The sequence below is a fragment of the Orbicella faveolata genome, unplaced genomic scaffold, assembly GCF_042242905.1.
Source record: "Orbicella faveolata isolate gen_17 unplaced genomic scaffold, um_ofav_v1 contig_13, whole genome shotgun sequence".
Lineage (NCBI taxonomy): Eukaryota > Metazoa > Cnidaria > Anthozoa > Scleractinia > Merulinidae > Orbicella > Orbicella faveolata.
The window spans coordinates 2,697,501-2,717,559 of record NW_028301540.1 but is presented as its reverse complement, the minus strand read 5'-3'; the positions used below and the strand labels follow the sequence as shown (position 1 = coordinate 2,717,559).

At 40.0% G+C, this 20,059-nt stretch overlaps 1 protein-coding gene across 1 annotated transcript in view; it reads left to right on the top strand.

Annotated features, from left to right (window-relative positions):
* Positions 1-20,059, top strand: part of LOC110053893 (uncharacterized) — a 64,295-nt gene that overhangs the window by 29,786 nt on the left and 14,450 nt on the right. The window contains exons 29-54 of the mRNA XM_089284056.1: positions 523-576; positions 845-898; positions 1,593-1,646; positions 3,304-3,357; positions 3,986-4,030; positions 4,534-4,578; positions 5,549-5,602; positions 5,699-5,752; positions 6,186-6,239; positions 7,025-7,078; positions 7,170-7,223; positions 7,760-7,813; positions 8,798-8,851; positions 9,795-9,848; positions 10,850-10,903; positions 11,836-11,889; positions 12,125-12,178; positions 13,317-13,370; positions 14,348-14,401; positions 15,378-15,431; positions 15,624-15,677; positions 16,201-16,254; positions 16,402-16,455; positions 17,190-17,243; positions 18,029-18,082; positions 18,846-18,953. Of these exons, the coding sequence (XP_089140182.1) occupies positions 523-576; positions 845-898; positions 1,593-1,646; positions 3,304-3,357; positions 3,986-4,030; positions 4,534-4,578; positions 5,549-5,602; positions 5,699-5,752; positions 6,186-6,239; positions 7,025-7,078; positions 7,170-7,223; positions 7,760-7,813; positions 8,798-8,851; positions 9,795-9,848; positions 10,850-10,903; positions 11,836-11,889; positions 12,125-12,178; positions 13,317-13,370; positions 14,348-14,401; positions 15,378-15,431; positions 15,624-15,677; positions 16,201-16,254; positions 16,402-16,455; positions 17,190-17,243; positions 18,029-18,082; positions 18,846-18,953 (1,440 nt within the window). The remainder of the gene's footprint in view (positions 1-522; positions 577-844; positions 899-1,592; positions 1,647-3,303; positions 3,358-3,985; positions 4,031-4,533; positions 4,579-5,548; positions 5,603-5,698; positions 5,753-6,185; positions 6,240-7,024; positions 7,079-7,169; positions 7,224-7,759; positions 7,814-8,797; positions 8,852-9,794; positions 9,849-10,849; positions 10,904-11,835; positions 11,890-12,124; positions 12,179-13,316; positions 13,371-14,347; positions 14,402-15,377; positions 15,432-15,623; positions 15,678-16,200; positions 16,255-16,401; positions 16,456-17,189; positions 17,244-18,028; positions 18,083-18,845; positions 18,954-20,059) is intronic.

Genomic DNA, 20,059 nt, shown 5'->3' with positions numbered 1-20,059 from the left:
AAAAAATCTGAGTTCCCGACAGAATTTTTTTCTTTGTTCCACGCTCGTGTCATGTTGATCAGATCATCTTTCACATTTCATTACCACGCTTAAAATTCACCATCTTTCAGTTCACTTATCAGTAGAGAGTTTGTTGTTGCAATGTTCATGGTTCCCAAACAATAGGTTATTTTTATTTCAAAAATGAAATCATTTTCCAAAGGACATGAATTCCATTGTTTCGGGATACCAATATTGCTTCCACGACATCATGTAGAAACGTTCTATATACGTATTTAACAGATAGATTCCATGTTAGCCGAGTGCGTCACTGATGTTCTTACTACATTTTGACGTCTGCTGTGATATATTACTGAACAGACGCACGGCAAGGTGGAATCTATTTGTTTTATGTAATAACTGAAAAAACAAAAACAAAATGCTTACGTCGTCATCTATGCGTCTGTCCTCCAATAGACCATAAGTAAGAACCAATCAAACTGCGAGAACAAATATCCATGCAATTTCGTGTTTTATTCTCAGGGTGCCCCAGGTCAAGACGGCGCACCAGGAGAACGCGGAGCAAGAGGAGACAAGGTGTGAATACCTATCGTAATACAATAGTCCCAGGGGTACCCGCTTATATGGGGCTCTATAGGTATGAGGGGCCCCTAAGAGTATGGTTTTTGAGCGGTTTTGGTCTGAAATTGGGCATCGATTTTGGCCATTTTGGTCTGAAATAAGGTAGGATTTGTGTGTAAAATGGGCTTAACCGTTTTCTTTTGATTTTTGGTCTCTTAACCTTTCTCCTACCAAATAAAAGCATACATACATTGCCTTTATTAATCGGATATTTTGTTACCAGGGGAATCGTGGCAACAGAGGCCAGCAGGGTAAGACGGGTTCCCCAGGCAGAGAGGTATGTTTATGTTAACAAGTTTACACAACTGAAATAACCATTCTGTACCCTTGGCCAGTGGTTATAAAACATGCCCTAGCTTTAAAAGTGTCTTCTCATTATAAACCATCTAGCTTGTAATATAACGCGGGTTCCGTGTGGGACCGCTAACGCTTAGCCACAACAGATGTCGATCCCCAAACCCTTAAACAAGTGTAATTCCTTGATCCCTCGAAATCGATAGATACTGATAATGAAATCTTTTTCCAAGTATATTTCTATTAGTATTTTTCGTTATGTATCTAGTAGTTTGTCCATCTTCATTTCTAACCTCATGTCTTATTATCTTAGGGTGTATGGATGTAATTCGTTGTCTTCCATGTACCTTGTATCTTGTTATGTATGTGTCGATTGTTCATAAGAGGTGGACACATTATCACACCTTTGAAACTATGTTGAGCTCCTTTACTCGGTTGAAATGTCACTGAACATGAACCTTACGTTATCACACGCTGTTGCAATACCGTGCTCTACCAGCCGAGCCATATTTGCTATTATGTCTCTTGAACACTCTCTTCAGTCGACGTTTTCTTTAGCTGTGCCTTTGTAGCATTAGCTGATCAACATTTTATCAAGCTGCTATAGCAGAGAGGCCTCTGACTGTCTAGCTGATTGATAGTTTTCAAAATGAAATCCAAGTTTTATTCTGCTACAGGGGCGTCGAGGTGAAAGAGGTGAAACTGGCCTTCAAGGAGCCATGGGATTAACGGTAAGTTGTTATACCACCATTAATTATTATTGTAACTGTATCACAAAAAATGAAGAAACATGAAGAGACTGACTCGGACGCATCAAACACCCAACTATTACCAACAAACCTTGTATAAAAGGAGTCATTTTTAACAACGTTAAGGGGACTTTTTTATTTATGTTTTACAACGCTCTCCTCACACATCACTGGGAGCCATGACAAGACGACCGCAGCAAACCTGAGCTTGATTCTCAGATCAACTCCATAAATCATACACAGTCTTGAGGGAAAAAGATCGAACTAATGCAAAATGATACAGTCACAATCTCGAAAGCATTGCCGAAGAATACTAAAAATTCTAAAGGGTGGGTGGGTGGGGAGGTCAGACTATGGCGCACAGCAACAAGAACTACCCACCTTACACGTTACTTGTTTATTAGTCTCAGGTCCTAGCGGTGTGTGAGAAAAACATTTTCCACCTGTTCCACTTTACTCAGCCAGTGGAAAATTAAACTTACAAGCTTTTTATTCTCACGTGAGGGGTCAAAGATTGTCCAAAAGGGTAATTAGTACAAACGCTTCTTTCTCTGGATATTAGTGGCATCTTTGTGAAATTAGCGTGCGTAACATTTTCTCGCGCTGATGTAGGAAACAGGAGGTTTAATAGTGAATTATTAAACCACAGAAACGACATGGTACAAGGGCGCATTTTTGGTACCATTCTGCGGCTAAAACACTTTGGAATATATACATTTCCTTATTCTGGCAAATGGAAAGCAAGCACTACATATATCACACCCATAAGCAATAACTTTTATATTGTTTTTCGATTGTTTTTTTGTTTTATTTGACAGAATACTTTCTCGTCTTTCTCGGAGTAATTTCTCACCTGTAAGGATAAGACTACTCGTCAGGGGTTTCAGTTAACAGCACACTTTGTGAATCCGTTTCATGATAAGGAATATCCTAGAAAACTTCATCAGTTTTAAGGAGCTCAGTCACGTTATTTTGAGTTCTTTTGGCCACGTACAAATATACCTTAAATTGAAGGAAACCTGAAAATAACAGTTTGTTAAGATAGAAAAACACCAAAGAGATAGTGATAAACCGTATAGGATGGTTTAGGTTGGAGAACATTCAGAACATTGACACGGATTACAAACGATGAACTTCAAAAATATAGGCTAAGCATTTGATTTCAAGATGTTCAAACCTTGATTTAGCTCCTTGAAATCAATGTGTTAGTGGTGTGCCACATACTAATAGAAAGTAGACAAGGGTAGTTTACCAGTACGTCCAGAAACTTAGACAATACTAGCTTTCTGGAAATACAGGAATATTTGATAGGGAAACTCGAGCAATTGTTCTGATTGACTGATTGTGAAATCATGCTTGTTTTTCCAATCGAAAACGTTTACTTTAACGGGTGGAATCTTGACTCTCAACAGTCACTTACCTGTAATTTTGCTAGTCTTCTCTGCTGCGAACTACTAATGCTTGTAATTGAATTATGTAAAAATAAAGTTACTGTTACTGTAACTGTTAATGTCACACAACGCTCCCCCAAACGCAGCGTTGCGTGACATCCCCAAAAACGGCTGCGAAGGAGACTATCATTTTGCCGGTTATCAGCAAGAATAGCGAGTTGTACCTTATTTGGTTTATTCTAATGCAGGGATCTCCAGGGCCAGTTGGAGCTCCAGGTCTACCTGGAAGTACTGGAAATCCGGTGAGTTGTATATACTCTGCAGTGCTCATGGCGTTTTAACTCGACAACATATGTAATTTTGGTGCCTTTGTTTTTGGAATGTAGCTCCATTAAGTGATTGAACCGGCAATTTTTTGGCCAGCGACGTTGGTAACTTTGTTGAGGGAATTTTGCTCCATTAATTGATTGAGCCGGCAATAGCCCTTTTCACGGTTACCTGTGCTCATTTGCATTGCAATAAAATCTAGCATGTATGTGAGGCAATTTCGGGCTATTTGTAGTTTTAGCCCGAAATTGCCTCGTACCCACGTTGGATTACATTGTAATGCAAATGAGAAAAATTAACCGTGAAAAGGGCTATTGTTTAGGGAGCAACATTGGCAACAAGTAAAATGGTGTATTCCTATCGCAACATGTTTGTGTGACAACGTTTGGAATGCTCCTGGAGGGCTCATCGATATTTTTAACATAATTGGAAGATAATTATCGGCAACCATTGAAATTGTCCTCAAAAATAAAAATATGCCTCTAATCATTCATGACTTATTGACCATCCCCACTGTGATCTAGTGTTATTAAATAGATAATACTCTCTTATTTTGTTGTTTATCTTGTTATTTTGTTAACAAAGCGTTATCTTGTATACCAGGGTTTACGAGGCGAGAGAGGTAAAGATGGACGACCAGGCGAAGTGGTGAGACCTCGTATATTAATAAGAATAAAAAATAAACTACCTTCTGTTATTTTGGGGTTTTGCAGCGACTCGCCCTTAAGTAGAAGAAACACACGAGTCAAACACGAGTGACCGTGTTTTACCATATTTCCAAACAGAGAAGAGAGTCAAAATACGACGCGCAGGAGAGTATTTTTGACGAGCTTCGAGGTGTTTGGAAATGTGGTGAATTACTTTCTTGAGTGTTTGATATATCTTCTCAATCGAAACTAAAACTAAGGAGAAAACGGAGAGATAAAATCGTAGAAATTTATGCTAATTAAGATCAGATATCCAAACACCGTCACAGTTGCGGTTTCCTTTGTTTAAACTTGATTCATTATAAATGAGTTTCCGAAATCGCTTTCATAGTTTTCCAGCAGTCATCAAAAACCGCACAATCACACATGAAATCACACATGAAAGAAGTTACGATTTAAGAGCGTAATTCCAATTAAACAGTAGTTACACGTATCTCCTTGCAGGGTAATCGTGGACCTGTCGGAGAGGCGGGGCCTGTGGGAGCACCGGTAAAGTAACTGAAATAAAGATCATTACACTCACTCATGTTTTTGATGGCCGAGTGGCACAGAAGGCCTCACAGTTCATTAGTTTAAGCTATCAGCTAGTGTTGTGGTATAATGTTTGGCTTACTTCACCATAGAAAACACGTATTGAAATGATTGTAATGTTTCATTTCCGTTTCTGTTTTATTCACGACCATTATTTCAATGGAGTTAATAAACCAAGAGAAGCCCTGGCCAAACAGACTCGCAAGTAGACGCAAGTTGAAAACTTGGGTCTACTTTCTACTCTGTTTGGCCGCCTCCTTGCCTGCACTTGCGTCGACTTGCGATGACTTGCGCTCCCTTTGGTCGAGATCAAATTTGCCGCAATTCGACCCAAGTCCTTGAAGTGTTTTTTGCGTGTACTTGCGAGGAAACTTGCGAGTCCGTTTGGCCACCCAACTTAAGTCTCTACGAAAGTTCAACTTGCGGCTACTTGCGACTACTTGGGAGGCTGTTTAACCAGGGTAAAGACCAAGACTAAGACCAATTTCTTGATTGAAACACAGCAGTAGAAAAAGATTTAGCAGGGATATGCCCATTCTCATCCCCAGAGTCTCCGTTTCTTTTGGTCACGTGGTCGGAGAAACGGAGGAGAAACGTCAATGACATTTTAAGACGAGTAGCACTGGGGACGAGAATGGGATATGCCAGTTCAGAATAAGTACATGCGCAACACAGTTGTCAGTAGCAAGAAAAGGTTATTTGTCGGAAAGGTGAAAGGTGAGGTTCTACTACAAACATTGTTGATCCGAGGTGGTACTGAATGCGATGTCTGTCGTTGTTATTGCGTTAGGGTCCTGTAGTGCCGAATGTGATCATTGTTGTTTTAATTGGATTAGGGCTCTGTGAAACTAAATTTGGTGTCTGTTGTTTGTATTGTGTTAGGGCCCTGTGGTACTGATTTTGATCTGTGTTGTTTTAATTGTGTTAGGGCCCTGTGGGACTTGCTGGTGATGATGGGCCACCTGGAGATGACGGAATAACGGTATGTGGCAATCCTTCGTTTTACGAGTGAATGTTAACACTTCTATTGTATTTCCTTTGATCTAATACACTGCGCACTTGATTCAATCCTCTGTAGGGAGATAGAGGACCTGAAGGGAAGCGTGGATTAACTGGATCAGCTGGAGTACCGGTATGTCTGTCTGTCTGTCTGTTAGTCAGTCAGTCAGTCTTAATCAGTTAGTCTGTGAGTGCAACAGTCAGTCAGTCAGTCAGTCAGTTAGTCAGTCAGACAGACAGTCAGTCTGTTAATCAGTTAGTCTGTCGGTCCGTCCGTCCGTCGCTCAGCCAGTCATTCTGTTAGTCAGTCTGTCTGTCTGTCTTTCAGTCCGTCTGTTAGTGTGTCATATTTTCAGTCAGCCAGTCAGTCTGTCATGTTGTCAGTTTGTCATTCAGTCAGCCAGTCAGTCTGTCTGTTAGTAAGCCAGGCAGGAAACATGAGAGCAAAATGTGAACAGACAAGTGGGAGAACTAACTGTGTAGCAAAATTCAAATAACAAGTGCCAAAATCAGTATTTAGAAAGACAGCAAATTCAGTTATTATTTTTGTTCTTATGTTTTAATAGGGTGTCCCGGGACTCCCAGGCCGCCCTGGCAGAGCTGGCAGTAAGGGAGAGCCAGTAAGTGATTTCAGTCAAGATTTGTTCTTTATTGTTATTAAGGATGTGTTGTATCAGGATTAGCCTTGTATCAACGTAGCCTTGTATCAACGTAGCCTCGTTATGGTTTTTGGCGTCTTATGGTTCTTGTTCACGGGAGAGTGAACATGTATTTTACACTCTGAGGGTCACATTAAGTATTTTAAGCTCAAAGACGTTTAACATTCATTCATTTACACTGGAACCCCGCCTTACGGTCACCGCGTTAATACGGTCAGCTCTTTGTTATGGCCCTCTTTTGTCTTGGCGAAACGCCCATACATTTCTTCTAAGAAAACCCGTTAATACGGTCACCCTGTTAATACGCCCAAAGTCCACATTCTGAAATCCCAGCCTGAGTAATCGTTTATAGTTTTACTCCGTTATTACGGCCACTCGAACCAAATACGCATTCATTATTGACCTTTGTTTTGAGAAGGATTATATAGCCCAGTTTATTCTCGTTTCTTGTTTTGAATCCTGATAATATTGAATGTACTGATTAAAGTTTTATATATTTAACATTGTCTCAACACTCTGGATGCTTATTAGAGAACATCTGTGTAGAAGTGCAACTGTGATATGACTGTCAAGACGTCACTTAAAAAAGACCAGCCATCATGTTAGGAACCTTTGGGCTCCTCGTAATTTTTCTTAGATCACAGCCTTGTCATGGCCCGCTGAAATCAACAGGTTTCCACTTTACTACTTATTTATATTCTGTGACTTCTATCTTTTGCTTATTTCTGTTGAATATGCTTACATAGGGAAGTCGTGGACCTGTTGGACTTCCTGGATCAGATGGAAAAGATGGTCAATCGGTAGGATAACGTTACCATTTGAGACTTTTAAATCACTGTTTTCTATGTTAAAGACGTTCATCAACTGATAAGTTCTTTTGTTTGTCATAAGGGTTCTGATGGTGTACCTGGAAGCGTTGGACCTCCCGGTTTACCTGGACCAAAGGTACACCATAATAGATAAATTTCATACAGCCATTGAGTTTACATTTTTGTTATTAAGGTCATGTTTAAACCGTTCAGTATTTCCTTTAATTGATTTTTAACAGTTTAGTCCAATTTGAAACACACCAAAATTGAATGGATTTGTGGCAAAACATGTATAAAATAGGTTCCGGTGTCCATGTTAGGAATGTCTCGCTAAACAACAATTCTACACAGTAGAAAAATCGTCAGGAGTATTGATTTATGCCTGCCTTACCTTCATTCCTTTAATCCACAGCTCATTGAGAGTGTTTGCAGTATCAAGGAGTTCAGATTGTGTCAAAACGTTAGACTCTTTTGCAGAGCTTATATACACACCATAGCTTCTTTCAAACTATCGGCTAAATATACACACACATGGTAGTTTGACCATACCAATTCGATGCGTAATACTCAGCCTTCGGCATTTCCCGTTCTTGATTTGCTGTAGGAGTAGAAATGTAAAAGAACAAACAACAACCGCCAACCTTAAACCATACCCATCCATCTGTCTCCTAGGGACAAGATGGTAGTCCCGGAATCCCTGGACGACGAGGCAAACAAGGTGAACAGGTGAGGAGATCTTGCTGGCAAGCAAGTCTGCATGTAACTACCTTTTCAGTACAACTCCTGTCTCTTAGAATTGGTTGAGTCTGTGGCTCAGTCCGGCTGTGGCAAAGACTTTGCTAAGTCACTTATAGACTAAAACGGATGACATCGAGCCAATGTTGCAATTTTTCAAGGAGTCATGATTGACTAGCCAAATCACTTTGGTGTTTTTGTGAAAGAGTATTATACAGTTGATCGACTGACAGGGTAATAGAAAATCATGTTCGTAGCTTACTAATTAAAGGAGCTCTCAGTCACGGTATTTTGAGTTATTTTGGCCATGTACAAAATTACCTTTACATCGAAGGAAACCTGAAAATAGTAGTTTACTAAACTAGAAAAACACCAAAGAGATAATAATGAACCATACAGGAACAAGGATGGTTGAGGATGGAGAAGATTGACACGGATTACACTTGTTACGTCAGCAATCCTCTGCAGGAAAAAAATGGCGACTGGTACATTTACCCATACTTCTTAGCGCACGGAAACCTTAACAACACTCGTAAAATCGCGCAGAAAAGTTAGCATGCACAATGTCGTTAGCACAGGAACAAAGATTGCAGAAATATGGCTTTCCTCGTGACCAATGAACTGTGCTAGTTTCGCAGCTAGTCCGGATTTAGATCCTCGCAATCAAAGTAATGATAAAGACCTCGCAACAATTTGGATCATTTTCTTTTTTCCTTGGAGCGACTGATGTGTGAATAAATACCTTCCTTTCACCAAGGCAATACTGCAAGAGGCGACAAAGATGATATTTATTCCCCAGTTTTTCAATCACTTTTAAAATCGTCGTTGTACATGTAAAACGCATTTTGTTTATAGCGACTGAATTGTACCAAGGGCAAAAGCTCACCGCATCGGTGTAAATCTAGACTGACGCCACTTAACCTCAAATGAATCACGTGTGATTACTAATTCAGTTGTCTGTTGTTCATCCTGCAGGGATCTCGCGGCGCCACTGGCTCCCCAGGCACCCCAGGACAGCTTGGAGCTCCGGTACGTACTGTTTGTGAGCATTCGAGCAATAAAGGCCAAAATAAAGTTACCAAAAAATTTCATAGCATGGTAGACAACAATTTGAATACAGTTAAGAAGAACTTATCGAGACTTTAGCTCTCCAGCTAACCTTGGGAGAGAAAATTGAATTTGAAGTTATCCGTATTTTAATTACTACGGACGTTTTTACGTCAGTTCAGAACAAAATAACACACGCTTTGGGCACTTTTCCGAGGTTTGACATTAATTTTAGCGAGAATGCTTGAGATTTTAATCGCAGGGTTACTAAAAGAAAAGAATTAAAGTGAGATCTTTCAAATAGTGTTCGAAATGTTACCTACATAAAAGCAGCTTCAGCTGCAAGGACAGAGAAGACTGGAGGCAGGGAACCTGCGGGCAAATTCTCCACTAGGGGAACGGACAAATGATGATCAAAGTCCCTGGTTATTGCTCCATGTTGTTTCCTTTGGCAGAACATTCCACTGTCGCATTTAACGTCTTTCTTACCTTACCAACGGTCAGTAATGGGGCCACATTCCGTTAAAATTGTAAGGCCTTCATCGTCCAAAGGAAAAAAAGGAAAAAAAGCAAAAACATTAATGTTCGTATGACTACCCACTCGGAAATAGACTTGATACTAACCTCTTACTAACCGAACGCGAGGGCCGTTTTGGGGAATATTGACCTGAGGCCGTAGCAGAAAACGACCAAGTTCCAATATTCCCCAGTACGGTTTGAGCAAGCTAGGTTAAGTAAGTAGGTTGTTATATGGCACTTGGGGTAAAATACACACATAGCAAAATCCCGACCGAGAAAGAACCAATCAAACGCTCGGATTTATCTCAAGACTATCTTGCCATATAATAATATTTGATATTATTCATTCGTGCCATTCAGGATTGAAACTAATATTTCAAGCTTTTTTTCTTCGTGTTTATTTTAGGGGCCCACAGGACCGCGTGGATTACAAGGCCCTAAAGGGAATACCGGCGAGAAGGTAGCTATTACCACGTGGAGTTTCTCCCCAAAAAGACGAGCTTTGTTTTCATTATAATGCTTTTTTACATGACAATTCTTTATTCACTGTCGAACCATTTTTTAAGCGGCACTCTCGGGGAAATGGGTAGTAAATGGAAAGTTAATCAATTTAGATTCAGAAATTTACAAGACACTCACTTTTGGGCCTGATTTTAGTTTCTTAACACTAAACTTTCAGTGAAGACTTAAAAGTGACGTCATCATAGTGAACTCTCCATTACGGACACTTCGCTCCTCGCTCTGTCCCTTCGGTGTCCGTATTAGAGAGGTGTGTCGTTCACTGTATCTGACGACTTCTCTTCACGGAGGACACCAGTTAAACGCGCCAAAATTAAGGAGTAACAGACCTATAACAGGCCTAATCACCGGGTTTTCGACGCCATCTTGACGGGTAGGCAAAGCGGTCAGAAATTACAGTGTTTGTATGGGAATCCGATGGCAAATAACTTTTTCAGATATTGAATTTTCACAATTTGTGAATTGTATTCACCAAGTTTGAGGGATTAATTTTAATTTAATTTTGATATTAAAAATGACCAATCCTTCTTAAGTTTTAGTTTCATCAAATAGGAGACCCTCTAAGAACTTGACGTTTTACTACGTTTACGCTCCACAGGGTTCCTCATTTTGTTATAGAGGACGTTTGAATTTCCAAGTTTTTGCGTTGCGGGACATTAAAATGGCGGCCCGAGAGGGCTTTCGCATAGGTCAAAGGGAGTTAGGCTCCCGTTTTTGCTAAATGAACAGTTCTTGCCATAGAAGAATTTTTACTTTCAATGTGTCGGAACTCTAGAGTACGATGAACTAACATCCCATCCAGCGCCAGGGGAAGTAGCCATAATCTTAGCCTCTTGCAAAGAGGCAGCTCTTCCTACTTCGTACGAAGTGACTCTGATATTAAGTTGTATCATGTAAAAATTTGGAATAACCTGATGCATGTGTGTATTTTATTTTTTGTAGGGGCGCACAGGAGAAGAGGGGCCATTTGGGAGTAAGGGAGACGTCGGGGGCCTGGTATGAGTGGCATTTTAATCCCATGATGCTCGTGTCTTCTGTTAGTGTAGTTACTAAGGTGGAAAGTAAGATATCAAACACGGGAGACCGTGTTTTACCACAAGAGGAGAGTTAAAAACACAACGTGTAGCCTAGCGGAGTGTTTATGTAACTTTGAGGTGCCTGGAAATGTGGTCAAACTCTGTCTCGAGTGTTAATTATTCTTCTCAATGGAAACAAGAACGAAGGAGAAAAAAAACAAACGGAAAAACATAATTGTAAACATCTTTGTCAACTTACTCCGGTAAGATGATTAGCTCACTAAGTTCAAATTTTTAAACACCGTGGCTGTTATGATTTTCTTCGTTTAAACATGGTTAACTGAGTTAGTGAGTTACGAGTTAATAGTTACGAAGATCGCGGACCACTGTTTATTTCAGAAGTCGCGCCAATCAAAAGTTTTGGCCAGTCGTATTCCCATTTAAGCTCGATTACCAGTCGCATTTAGGGAGAAACGTAGACCGGACACGAAAGAGCGGCGGAAATCGAACCTAATTCCCATTACGATATGATTTTCCCATTACGTATCAGACTCTAGTTTTGATTTAGAATAAAGTTATTAAGTACAAACAGTAAGTTCACCCAAAGCATGTTTCCAATATATCAAAATATACATTCGTAATAATAATATAATATAATAATAAAAACAATCTTTAAAGAGGAAGCGCCCGTCACGTAAATACGTGGTTTTCAGGGAGGTCCTCTATAAAATAAAAAGTGTTAAAATCTGAAATAAGAAATACAAGTATCACAGATCTAAAATATAAAATATACAATAATTAAAACTACTAAAACCACCAAAACTACCTACTGTCATTTTCTAAAAATGTTTATCCATTAAGAACCTTATAAGATTTTTCTTGAAAGGTTCGTGTTTTGTTTGCGTTCCATAGGGGGATGAAGGCCCAGTGGGCGTCAAAGGAGATCCCGGACCGGAAGGCTACCCGGTAAGTAATTTTGGATTTAATAAAATGTCACTGAACTGTCAACCGTTGAAGTACAATTCTCTGAAGTTCTTAATTTGTATTTTTGTGTGTATTAAACTGTAGTAATTTCTAGCGTGGCACTCTCGGAAACCAATTCACTGTAACTGAAGAAATTTTGTGTTGAAATAAAACTATCTGTCTGTCTGTCTGTCTGTCTGTCTGTCTTGTTCGCTTTTAACCGACTCCTTTTTTATAGGGTTTTAGAGGCCCCTCTGGAACAGCTGGCCAGGCAGGAGCCCAGGGACCCCCTGTGAGTAACTATAGTAGCCGTTCTTTGTGTTATGACATTTACTAGTGAAAAGTGGTCTAAGAAATGAAGTTGGTGCACGACGCCGTAGTTGATTGCGGGAATGGTAATGAAGCCCGGCAAACATCAAAGAAGTAAACAAAAATGCCAAGATTTATGTTGGAAGGTCCACGACCGTGCACAATCTTTTGTTTTGCGTTCATACACTATGCATGAATCACGTAACCTAAACGTTTCTTTTGGTTAGGTCCTCAGTCAGTACTAAACAACAATTGTGTTTTGTGCACAGTGGAGGCCAAAAAAGAGAACAAAAACATACAGCAGGGAACTTTGTCAGGTTTCATAACCAGCCACTTCTATTAACTATGACAACACCAACAGCAAACAGCTGCTTCTTTCGTTAACCCTAAAGGGCAAGTTGTAATTTGTTAAGTTTCAAAAAACGATAGTGAACGCAGTTTTCTCTCGCCCTTCGCTGAATAAACTTTAACATAAGAAAGCGTACCACTCGCGAGCTGTCATTCTAAGGAAGTTTCAGGTCACTGTGGACAATGAGGAGCTAATATTTGAAAATACAGTAATTCTGAAATACTGCAAGTTAATATAGCTCATTAGCTTCAATATGTAATAATTTTAGAGACTCTTCACTCCATGATTATACGAGTATATGGGGTTTCATTGTATGGCTAGCTCCGCAAGTTGCGAGATGTAACAGATCCTGCCATGTGATTGGCCACCCGAACGTGGCGCTCGGGATAACCCGCTGCATGTCCCGCAAGAAAATGCTATCTTTTTGTCATAAAGCAAGCTTGTTCGGTCCAGATGGCTGGATTTCCTTTTGTTTCGCGTATATATGGACCTTGATTGCGTCTTAATCGTAAGCAAGCAAAAAATAAAAGTAAAAGCAGAGACTCACGCAAAGAAAAACCCACAACCAACAACCACAAAAAAACGCCTTGATCTTACGTTTTTTCAAAACCCCCATATATATCATATCAAGTTTCTATTTTATACTCAAACAAGATAATTCCGACATTTGGTATTTTTCAAAATTTCAACTTTGGGTTTGTCCAGTATAATACAGAGATGAGAACTGTGTTGCAGTCCACTGCTCATGCGCAGGTTTATTTTGTTTCTCTAGGGACCGGTCGGGCCAACCGGACATCCGGGACAACCGGGCATTCCCGGTGTAAAGGTATGGTATTTTTGTTATTTGTTCTTTCACGGTGATTTTTTTAACAAACAGTTAAGGGCTGTGTCACGCAGCGTTAAGCGGTTTAAGCACTGACTAACTGGTCAAAGAGTTTAGAAGAGATCCGATAGGAAATCGAGCAATTTTAGTTTTTAGTCGGCAAAAATCTTGTACCAGAATAATGTTAAGTATATTAGAATTCTTTTTGCATTTTCTAAAAGCTAAAGCTATAAATAATTGGCTGGAATAAGACCGAAAACAGTTTCCCATAGAAACTCAGAGAAATTGTGCAAACACAGGTAAAATTTCATCGTCAGTGTCATTTCACCTATACTCTGTTTCAAGTGTTTCATATGAACTTCAAAATTTGTTTTCGACATTTGGTGTTGTTAGAAATGATTTCTTTTGAGAAGATATTTAAAACAGTCGCACAGAAGTTTCCAATACGATGTAAATGATCTTGGTGCAAAGTTTTTGTCCGCTTGTTACTCGAACGTCTGGTGGATTCCCTCTTGACTGAAATATCACATGAAAAAAAAAAAAAACTGTCGAAGAACTTAAAGAAACATAGGAAAACCAAAAAGGGGCGTGGATGAGCAAAATTGGACAGGATTAAAACGAATGCATTTGGTTTATCTTGTAGAACATTAGCCCGCTTTTTTTGAAGTTAATCTCAATTTATGTCATTACCAGTGTCATAACCACCGGTTGGAAGTCACCCTTGTGTGTTCTGTGGCCGGGATTTTGCCAATAAAAGACACTCTGGAAACTTGAAGTTTAGAGCTCGTAATTAACGACAATTTCCCGAATTGCTTAAAATACCATGACTTAGCCCCTAAAAGTTGAAGTCATTCCAGGGCCTCCTTGAAAACCGCTGCGGCACGTGCAGCTTCCTGGCTAAATATCATTAGTTATCATTATTATGAATGATTATTATTATTGTTGTTTAGTCATAATTCTGTGATGTATCAATACTTCAGGGTGCTCGTGGAATTCCCGGAAAAAGTGGCTTGCCTGGACTCCCCGGTATTCCGGTAAGAACGTGTAACAAACATGTCATCGTATGCTTTAAATCATAAAGCCGAAGCTAGGTAAAAGTATTTCGTTTCGTCGAGGTTACCGTATACCTTTAGAGGTGTCTGTAGCGTGTTCGGTTTAAACTGCCGGTAGGTACCTAAACCCCTATATCAAATTAAAAACTACAGAGCTGGCTATCAAACTACACCAAGAATAAAATGAATTGTCGAATTTTTCATGACCTCAAAATGTGAGCGTCCGAATCACCTTTTGAAAGCTAGAAGTCATAGCGAATTTTGTTTTTCGCTTATTAATTTGTTCCTCTGGGCACGCTCATCGCTTAGACGTGAGACACCTCTAAAGGTATACGTTAACCTTAGAAGCCAACTGTTTTTGACACCATGCCATAAAAGATGCAAGAACTAACAAGGAATGATGTCTTTCATGATCTCAGAATATATTTTTGGTCATTACAATGTGTTTTTTTTTTCTTCCTAAAACTAAACTGTAAACTGCAAATTCTTCTTTTATCTCTCCTGGGGCCTGTTTCTCGAAAGCCCCGGAAACTTTAATCGGTATTTAAATAACGAGAGGTGTATACGCCTGAAACGTCTTGTACGGAATGGGACCTCTGTTTATATTAAGAATATGTGAATAAAACAGCTCTGTAATCACAAGGTTTGAGATTTTGCTATGGCTCTCCGGGTGCGGAAACTTTTCGGGACCTCCGAGAAACGGGCCCCTGTCCTACAATTAGACATAACAGGGCTGCATCGGAGGGTAACTCGGAAACTGTTCATTATGCCTCCAGTCCCATTAAAAACAAGCGATTAAATAATTACCTTATTTGAACAACCTGTGCTGAATTAAAATTTACTGTTGTAACTGTGATCTTATTTGTAATGAGAAACAAAGATTTGTTATTTCTGTTGTTGTTGTTGTTGTTCAGTTTACAAGCTAGTTCATAAGTTGTCTTCATATATTACTTTTTAGGGCGTCTCAGGCAGAGATGGCCTGTCTGGAATCCCTGGTGGAGATGGACGAGTGGTAAGTCTTATCCTAACCATGATCAATGCCTTCTTTCTCCTCACAATTTCAGTCTGTTGTCAAGCATGCAGTTGATGAGAATAACGGAAATCATCACTTAGTAGCTACTGTCTTGATGTATGTAGCGTTAGACCAAAGCTGCTACCAGTTACAGCGTTTAACAGTCTGTTATTCTGTGCGTTTGTTCATCAGGGAAATCCTGGACCAACTGGACCGCCTGGGCCTAAAGGAGATCGTGGTCGCCAGGTTAGTCCAGACCAACAAACCAAGGTCTTTTTCAGTCATTGGGCTGCGGAAAATAACTGAATCTTGAGCAGTTGAGACCTGTTAAGACCCTTATTCTTCGCTGTCCGTACCCAACAACTGTCCAAAAATACATGTATCCGATACAATAAGTGGCAATGTCAGGAATGATTTTACCACAAACAGCCTTGACATTGTATGATCCACTGAAGAAGGACTAAGCCATAAATGTCTGAACTTTGTTATGAGCTTTTGACACCTTTGTTGGCTATTACCTCAGTGCAAGTCTTACCAGTAAGTGGTTGCCTGTGGAACACAGGAACGACACGAAAGCGGCGTTGATATTGTTTTGCTCTATTTTACCTATCATCCATTCGTCGGCCAGGATATGATAAGGCGGATTCCTATATTTGTAAACTGTTTTTTTGTGTGTGTGTGTAACGTTGTTGTTTTTGTCACAAGCTTTCTGTGTATCAATTTCTTTCTTTTTTGTTTCCTTTTTTTTGTTTTTTTTTCGCATATTTAGGGTGCACCAGGAACTCCCGGCCGAACTGGACCAGAAGGCCCGGTCGGTGAACCGGTAAGAAGCCGTGAATTGCATTTATATAAACAATGTTCAGGTTAGCTCAGTTGGTAGAGCGCCAGACTGCTGTGCGGGAGGTCGAGGACTTGAGCCCCAGAACCAACACTCAAGGTCTTAATACGATTGTTTGTCTTTACACTCTAGGGTTTTGCAGGCGTCCCGGGCTTAAACGGATTTGCTGGCAAAGATGGCAGCAGGGTAAGTGTTAAACCTTGTCTTAGACTACCTGAGTTCCTCGTAATGATTTTGAACAATTATTGGCCATTTTCACACCAGAAGACCGACAAGTCGTCGGACGATTTGTTCGTCTGACGCGTTCAAGACGGACAACTCATCTTGTGTTGGTCATCGTAAATTCTTATCTCCACGAACAAACAGACGATTTAAAAGCAGGGGGTCTGGCACTAACAGGCTTGGTGACCTTGCTTTTAGAAAAGATGGCTTTCGCCGCCGTCTTTCCACCCGCCATGTAACAAATTGACGTCAGTTTTTCATGCGTCTGTCCTGTTATTGCTCATGAATTTCGTCATAACATTGTCAAAGTAGCTGTGGATCCACGAGGCGATAGCCAAGTGGATCCACAGACTACTTTGACAATGTTTTGAGGAAATTTGAAAAATGGTCCTAGGAGACGGACAAATTGATGGACAAATATAAACGACTTTTTACGACCAAAACTTTGTTCATTCCGTGTTCACACCAAGATGACTTGTCTATCGCAGACGACATTTCCGTCCAAACAATATGTCCGTCTCTGGAGTGGAAACGGCTGTTGATTTTCACATCTTCGTCAAACTAGTTCGCAGGGCTTTTCCCTTGAAATTGAAAGGCGAAGCCCTGGGAACGAGGTTGCAACTTGGTAAGCAGACCATGAATGTTAGAAGATAGATCGGTTTTGTTTTTTGTTTAATTTTTTCCAATTTCGTAAACAGGGCTACCAAGGTGCGCCTGGAAAACCTGGAGTAGATGGACTGAAAGGACAACCTGTGAGTGCCCTGTATTACCTTTTACTGGTATCACGCTATAGAAATACAGCCAATCAGAATACAGGAAAGCCATTGTTTATTGTACGGTGTTACACCCAACCTTCCCATCGTGCGCTGCGAACTTATTCCTTCCTAAATTTAGAAAACGGCCCCATTTCCAGTTTCTTTCAGCTATTGTTTGGGCCAGTTTAGAACCAAATTTTTTCCTCGACTTCAATTTTGAGGTCGAAAACGCAGGAGAAACAGAGGTTTAGGAATGTTGTCGAGATCGTAGATAATAGGAAGCGAGTTAACAGCCATTGAAAATGAAGTGGTTACTGTATTGTCTGTGGCATGGATATTGCATGGTATACCACGAGGAAATGTTGTATAACTTATGAAAACGGTGTTAAAGAAATCGCGTCGGCGTCCTGCTCAAGGATTTTTTCCTCTAAAGTGGACGATATAAAAATTAAAAGGAAGATCAGCCTTTTTTCCCACTCTCTTATCTTCCTTTTCTTGCTATTCTCTCTCTATTGTTTTCATCGCTTGGAATGATTTTAAGACCTTTAGGAGTCGTGAAATCAAAGTGTATATGAATGATTTGGTGCAAAGTATTGTCACGGTTTTCATAAATCCAGCCATATATATGTAGTATACATTTGTGTACACTTCATCTATCACTATAGTAAGAGAGAATCAGATATCTACTTGATTGTCAGTCAATATGTGGATACGTCGCTCGTGAGCATGCTAAAAGTGTGTGTGTTTTTAATATACATTACAACTTTTTTGTCATGAATTAGGGTCCTGACGGTTCAAATGGAGACGATGGCGAGCCAGGAGTAACTGGAGATGAAGTAAGAAGATACATTGTCATAATTAAACACAGCCACCGTGAATGACGTAAAACTTATTTTACGCATCGCAGAGCTGATAGATAAAAACACCCAGTATAAATCATGATTTACACCGACTTAACCATATCACTCTAAGAGGGTTAGAGTTGTATCTGGATTGCATTTTACATCAGGTAATAAAAATCACTTGAAACTCATTGGTGGAAATACCTTTCTGATCCAAAACACTGCAGGCACAGAGACGCATCGTCAGAAGAATACTATAACATCACATTCAGTTACAATCGGACCTCCCGTGAGCGAACATCCTTAGGACCTCGAGGTTTTGTCCACTTAAATTTTGCGCTAAGTGACCGTAAGGGGAGTCGCGACTGAAATTTATCTGTGCGAGTTACACAATCTCTTCACCTTTGTAAGTCCAATGATAACTACCAGAGTTGAAGTATGATTAATGGGACAGTGTTTTTGCAAGGCAGTATGATAGGTACACTCCCCTAGTTATCAGCTCCTTATATCACGTGAATCCTGGATCATCGTTTTTATCGTTTCACCATTGGTTTCTCCACATTCGTGGCGTTTAGTATTCCAGTCAGCCATGTTATTTGCCATCAAGTTTAATCTGTTTGCTGTGACGTTTAGCATCTAGTCAGCCTTGTTATTTACCATCAAATTTAACTTGTTTGTTGCGGCGTTTAGTTGTCCAGTCAGTCATTTTATATACCATCATGTTTAACTGTTTGTTGTGGTGTGTCATTTCTTGTAGGGGGACCAGGGCGAGCGAGGCTCTCCGGGAACTGATGGGGTAGGGGGACCCGTAGGATTGGTTGGGTCTACCGGTGACCCGGGCGAAGCTGGATTAACTGGCGAAGAGGTAAGGAATACAACTGAACACGAACCAACAAAACCTGATCAATGAATTTTGAAAGAGTAAAACTGCTTTGAACTAGCATCACATCAAGAGGGACTAGTGAGAAACTGGCGTCATTAAGAGCTTCAATGATGCCATCCATAAATATTTTCGCCTTTCTTACTCCGTTGACGACAAACGAAAGAATAAGCCAAAGCTAGGATCTCCCAGAATGGCAACTTTTCTTGCGGTTGACGAAGCGAGTTATCAACTGGTTGTTGAAAGTCTTCTATTGTTAACATTATGCCAATAAGCCAAAGGGAGACAGCGTTATTGTTGGAGGAGCACTTCCTAAGAATCAACTCCTTGTTCAGCATTGTTCATCGAGTTTTTCTGCTCGTCGCTTGACATTGATGGCAGCAGATTTCAAATGGCTTAAGGATTGACCATTCACTCTCTGAATAGAAAATTACGCAAATATTGTGGGTCTTCAGTTAGTGTGGGTCATGGATGAAACGGTCAAATGAAAAGTACCGAGCCGTGCCTTCATGAGGTTGTGTTGAGAACTTTATTATCCTGTACGAGATAGTTCATAACTTCGAACTTTTTTTTTCTTTCTTTTCAAACTTTTTTTCAAACTGGTTTACGAGATAGTTTTAGAAACTTTTTTCAGGCTTTAATTTCACAACTGCTTAAGTTGTGTGTATAACTGCGATGATCAATCTTGTCTTCATATTTTTCTCCGCAGTTCAAACATATGATGTTTTATATATTCACTTCTATAGCTCAAACTGTTAGGTCTGTGAATGAAACCCTTTGAGCGGAAATTCCATGTTTTGTGACTTCTTTTAAGAAGTTTGGAAACTAAATTTGGTGTTTTTGAATTTGGACCGTTAGCCTCGTTGCGTTTAAAATTATGCAGGGTTACCAATTCGTGAAACGTATTTCTAATATTTAAGAAATGGCTTGGCAAAATTTAGTCGGTATTGGGCTCTAAATAAGTGAAGTTTACCGCGTACATATTTGATATTGGACATCCGTGTTATGGTCAATTGGCATCTGCCAAAACAGAGTATTCGCTTACCAGTATCACGTGACCATTTCGGGGGCTCGGGTTTAGAGCTAATATA